Source organism: Xenopus tropicalis, chromosome 2 (assembly GCF_000004195.4).
Source record: "Xenopus tropicalis strain Nigerian chromosome 2, UCB_Xtro_10.0, whole genome shotgun sequence".
NCBI classification, from domain to species: domain Eukaryota; kingdom Metazoa; phylum Chordata; class Amphibia; order Anura; family Pipidae; genus Xenopus; species Xenopus tropicalis.
Window position 1 is genome coordinate 58,887,489 of NC_030678.2, and position 5,942 is coordinate 58,893,430.

The 5,942-nt window shown below is 38.1% G+C and overlaps 1 protein-coding gene across 1 annotated transcript; it reads left to right on the plus strand.

Annotated features, from left to right (window-relative positions):
* The first annotated feature begins 4,496 nt into the window (after window positions 1–4,496).
* LOC101731682 (claudin-22) lies at window positions 4,497–5,172 on the plus strand. The gene has a single exon (XM_004912342.2). The coding sequence runs from the start codon at window positions 4,507–4,509 to the stop codon at window positions 5,131–5,133; it is 627 nt and encodes a 208-aa protein (XP_004912399.2). The 5' UTR covers window positions 4,497–4,506; the 3' UTR covers window positions 5,134–5,172.
* The last annotated feature ends 770 nt before the right edge of the window (window positions 5,173–5,942 follow it).

The window sequence follows — 5,942 nt, forward strand, 5'->3', positions numbered from 1 at the left end:
TATATAAATACACAAACAAGTGCACTAAGCATAATTATCCATTAGATGTCAGCATTTTCCTGTAACTGCCACAAGGCATAAGGAAATTGATGAAATTCTAAAAGACCAATTTACTATAGACATAGTCCAATAAAAGTGCTGTTTATTCTGTTTACTTTTTTGCACTTGAATTTGCACATTTGCAGATATGTTTTGTGCCTAAAATCCTGTATGGGAAGTTTGTAATTAAATAGATCTCTAGAGGAAGATAATTTTTAATGCTGTGATACTGGCCCAAAGGCAATATTATTTAGAATAGGTAAAAAATGACCCATGAATGATAGGACCTGTTTTGCTAAATGCTCGGGACCTGGGGATTTCCAGGTAAGGGATCTTTGCTTAATTTGGATCTGTAAACCACACACGCATATAATCAGTGAACAGCCTCTTTGAAATCTTTCAATACCTGCCACTCTGGTTGTCCAGAGGCCCCCTCCCTCAGTAATGTGCTTTGGCTGTTGGCTTGTGGGCATGCTCAGTTGTTCTAAGCTCAAATTACTAAACACACCCTCCAGTCTTGCAGCCAGTGAAGAGATGGCATTGCTGGTTCCAATAGAAACCTCAGCTCTAGCTGTCTGCTTCTCTTTTTTTCTCCTAACCTCATCTCCTGAGCTCAGCTCAAACAAAGCAGAACTTTTATCAGACAGTTCTGCTTGTGTGAGCCTGTATTCTTGATGAAATGTATGCTGAATAAGGGTCTGTGTGTGTATGCTGTTTGCAGATATAAATGTAACTGATTATGTATCAGAGGAAAAATGGCCACCGGGTGAAAGCTGCTCTTTGCTTTAGGAAAATGATATGGTGCTGGCAAATGGAGGGGATATATGCAGTACAAATGATGCCATTTGGGTGGGGGAGACATGCCCAACTGATATACATTGTAGGCAAATGTAGGCTTTACATGTCCTTTAAGTCTACTAAAAAATTTTTTAACATTAAATAAACCCAATTGGATTGTTTTGCCTCTAAAAATTATTAATGATATCTTAGTTGGGATCAGCTAAAAGGTACTGTTGTAAAACCCCTGAAAACCTCTTACAGTAAAACTGTACCTCCAAAATGAATACTTAACCAACAGATGGTTTATACTATGTTACGTGACCTATTAAAATTTTTTGGCAAAGTGAATTATATATATCAGTAAATATTGCCCTCTTGCATCTTTACTCTTGAGCCACCATTTTGTGATGGCCTGTGTGCTCCCCAGAGATCACATGACCAGAAATAATGCAGCTTCAACTGTAACAGGAAGAAGTGTGTAACAGTGGATTTGTGATCATGGCACCTCAAGGAGCATGCATGTCCATTTAACTTGCGCACAGAGCACTGGCGACAGGATGCGCTGAAGTTTTCTGTGTGCCCTGTCCCCATTGCTCTGTGCATGTGAGCAAATTTTTAGTGCGGCTTGGACAGCATGCTGCCCCTAAATTTTTGCAGCCCTAGACCCGGGCCTTTGTGGCCTTGCCACAAATCTGGGCCTGGAAGTGTGGCCTAGCATGTATGTGCGTCCTGGTTTGTTTTGTATGCACCATGAAGCCTATGATCCCAAGAGTCGGCCCTTAATTCTTAAAATGGCAATTTTCTATTTAGTGTTACCCAACGGCAAATACTACTAAAAAAAGTATATTTTTATAAAAAAAGGTTTATTTAGATGTAGCAGGGTTTTACATAGCAGCTGGTTTATGTTTATTATTATAGAGACCTAAATTGTTTGGGGGTATAGTTTTCCTTTAAACCCCAGATTAAATAAAGATTGTTACAATTTGCCTAGGACAGCTCCTGTTGACTTCTACATGACCTTGACAGCTTTTAGATTGCGTATTACTTTTGCATTTTTTGTGGTTTTTACACACAAATGGTGAAAATGTGAATTTTTTTACGCAAAAGTTTTTGTTAAAAAAAACACAAATTGTGAAAAAATATGAACGTTAGTAAATGGCCCCCTGAATTTTCATTAGGAAAGGCACCCAGGTTCAGACTGGAATTCAGAATAGGTCCTGACATTTCAGGTACACAGAGGCCCAAACTGGCTGTCACAGGTTCAATAAATAGTGACTGTTTATAGCATCATACAGCAGCCCCTTTGGCATTTCACAGAATTAACAGATTGTCAGGCCCCCAGGATACTTATGCTACCTAATTGTGTCTCTTTAGGGTGAACTAGAGTGGGCATAATTCCTGTATAACATGATGGATCCATCATGTGGCAGGCCTGGTAGCCAGATTAGGTGTGAGTATCCACATTTGTAAATGGTCAAATCTGAAATCTGATATCTGACCATATTGCACAGAAAAGGAGGGGGTGCCCTATTTGGTAAAAACCTTCTAAGAGCCTTGGAAGGAGAAATCAGTAATCATCAGGTATTTTTGTTTTGGGGTTTTAATGTTTTAATTTGCCAATAAACTGAAAATAATCACCACAATAATGTTTCCTGCTGTTTCAGGGATCTTTTGCATTAGGGCCCAAAAATGGGACCCATGCTATTCATTTCAATAAATGGCCATTATTTATAGTAATGAAACTAATCATTTTATTAAAATTGTTGCTGAGTAAAGAAGGTGTTTCTTGTTTTTAGATTGGACTAAGGTCTATGTGAATAGAGTAAAATATGTTTTAATATTTTTAATTTAGTTCTAAACTTCTTTGATTAATCCCAGATTTTATGTGTCCCATCCAAAAACAAGAAACACTGGGCCTGATTCACTAAAGTGCGAAATAACGTGCGATATTTTTAGCGTGCGCAAAACATTTTACCTCTTCTTAATTTTGGCGACTTTTCGCACGATTCACTAATAGTTCACTCGCGATATTTTACGCGCGGTATTTCATGCGATATCCTTGTCGCGATAAATAGCGTGTGGTGTTTTCCGCATGCACGCTATGTATCGCATGCGCTAATTGTCGCGACATTACGCACGCGACAATCGGCAGCATAAAAATGGCGACATTTTGCCCTGGGAAAGCACAGAGTGCTATAGAGTTGTTGTATAAATGTTTATTTGCAAAAAAACCCCCCAAAAAACTATAAAAATATAAGTAAGAAAAAAAAAGAAGTGCTAGAGATAATAAAATGGGGGGCATTTAAGAATATTTAGCCAAATACTTAGGGGTCCGTTAGCTAAAGTGGCTTAAATTAAGTTAGAGATTTTAGACACAGAATAAATGGCAAATATGATTTCCTTTTTCTCTGTAGTAATTAAACAGCACCTTCCTTTATTGTGTATTTTATAAAAAACATGCATATATATACACATATATATAGAGAGAGAGAGAAAATACATTTCAAGTTCAAATTACTTGCCAAATCTTTTAAGAAACGTATTTTGTGTAAAACCATATTAAAGTAGAATAATTACCTTCAGCTATGTCAGCTATCTCCTGAAAGCTCCTGGAGCTGGCGGAGGTCCATTATGAGGTGAAGGTCCCTGCGCAACCCAGCTATAAGGTTGCGCAGGATAGCCCTCTTCCTCTCATGGACCCCTATTGACCCCAGCGGCAGCCTGTCATACCCTGAGCGCAGGAGGAACGCTATAATATAGCGCCTCTCCTCATTTAGCAGCTCTGACACCCCAGGCATGATGCTCTCAGTGTGGTGACAGCAGGCTCAATGACACAAAATGGCCACAAGTCGCACATGTCACGAGATTCCAAAATCGCCACAAAATGGCTGCAAATCGCGCGTGATTACGAAGTCGCGACAAATCGCCAATTCCTAGTAATGTATTTTGTGCGACTAAATTTTTACCGCTATAGTACTGTATATTAGTAGCGAAATTCCATACATGCCAAAAAAATCATTTACTGTACTTTTCTATAATTTTTCGCCTGCCTGTAGTAGGTGTTAATTTTCGCATAGCCGAATGCGATATTTAGCGCGCCAAAGTTATAGTGAATCATGCGATCTTATTCTTTTCAGCGCGGAAATTAGCGCATGCGGTAAAATTAGCGAGAGAAATACCGTATGCGAAAATGGCGACTTATCGCATGCGGTAATGCTGTAGTGAATCGCGCGCTAATTATCGCGTCTTTTTTACCGCAAAAAAGCGTGCGATCATTTTTATCGCACTTTAGTGAATCGGGCCCACTGTCTTTACCTAGGAACAATTTTATTTAAATTAATTTGTATTCTATTCTGATCTGATTATTTAAAATCTACATCTCAGTACATGACAGAATATACTTGATTTTGGAATCCATGTATATTATTTTCTTTTTTATCCTAGTAGCTCATGTAATTTAGTCCTATGATCTTCTTAGAAGAATAGGCACATTTTCTTTGGTTACATTTTGAGAGTTATGATAAGATCTGACTACAGTTAGGGCGGATTTGACAGAACAGTGTGGGCTCACAAATAAAAAAGGGACATTGATTTATTCAAGGCAGCCTTCAGATGAGTATGTGAAAGCTTGCCTTTTGCTGGCAGCCAGTCATTCTACACAGAAGCAAAGCAGATAGAGAAGCTCAAATGGATTCAGGGCTCTGCTTTACTGAACTTGCAGCCCTGTTCCTTTCTTTGATTGGTCATATCTGCTGCTTGGTGGCTTTATTCATACCTCACTGGTTAATTGTATCGTCAGGCATGATTGTCAATGAAAGCTATCGGCTTGGTTTGTGGCAGACCTGTGTCATTCAAGATGTGGGTTCAAGAGTTTGTCAGGATTTCCACACTATCTTTGACTTGCCTCTTCAGATCCAGTTGGGTCGTGTACTTATGTGTCTTTCAGTATCCTTTGGGGCACTCGGATTTATGGTCTCAACGCCTGCACTGAACTGTCTAAAGTGTCTTGATGACCAAGATAAATATGTTCGAAAAATAGCAATTATGGTTGGAGGAGTGCTTTTTTTACTAGCTGGAGCCTTATCCATTTGTTTTATATCCTACTTTGCTTATGATGCCTTAGTGAAATTTTGGAACTTACCCAAAGACATTCCTCGTTTTGAATATGGAAGTGCCATGTTCTCTGGCTGGGCTGGCGGGTTCTTCTTAATAGCAGGTGGAAGTGTACTAATTGTTTCCCATTTCTACACTGGCCAAGGAGGAACTCCAGCAGTGGGTTCAAATACCACAACCATAAAGCTTGAATCTGTCTAAAAGTCTGTTATTTCTAATAATAGTTATTCCAGGATTACATTTCATCACACAGTTTTTTATAGCTTTTGTCATTTAAATTTGAAAATATTTCTTTTCAATAAATGTTATCCTGTAAATCACAGAAGTGTTACTGGTTATCTTTAGAAGCAAATGGAATGTAAAGTCACAAATAATGTCTCTTTTTTCCACATGTGTTTTACAATGAAGGGTAAGCTGAAAATAATAGGAGCCTTTGTATAAGTACTTTGCTCACATGCTTTTTAAATTAGCCCCCACCCCTTAGCAAACCGATGCTGTAGGCATAGCAATTTCCCATTCAGCCCAAACACATGTACAAGCCAAAAAATACCCACACAAGTAGCACATTTGAATTTATAATTAGATGTTCATTTTTTATGGTTTTTCAAAATCAAAATATGCTTTGTTATTACAAACCGGGCTTATAGCATTTGCTATAATGTGTAGTTTAGAGAGAAAATGTTTGTTTTTTGGATTGGTAAAGTTTATTCATCCTACAGACTGTAACTATAGTGCAGCTTGCCTCATGTAGTCCACCGTATAGTAGTACTGTGGTGAGCAAAGGAAATAATGAGCACAGTTGTACTTTTTGTCATTTTTAAAGGCTGTTTTCAGTGGAATGCGTGTATTTTTATTAGCAGTACCATGTGAGATTTGGTAGAACTTATTATATCAGAAATAACTACACTATATAATCAACAAACCGTATTAGCTTGGTTATTTTGTAGTCCAAAATCAGTTTACATGCATATCTATACAGTTTCTGGTATTTATTTGCTGCATATATTCCT

Excerpts from the sequence above, each read along its gene's own strand:
- LOC101731682 (XM_004912342.2), top strand. The coding sequence starts at position 4,507 with ATGGATTCAGGGCTCTGCTTTACTGAACTTGCAGCCCTGTTCCTTTCT.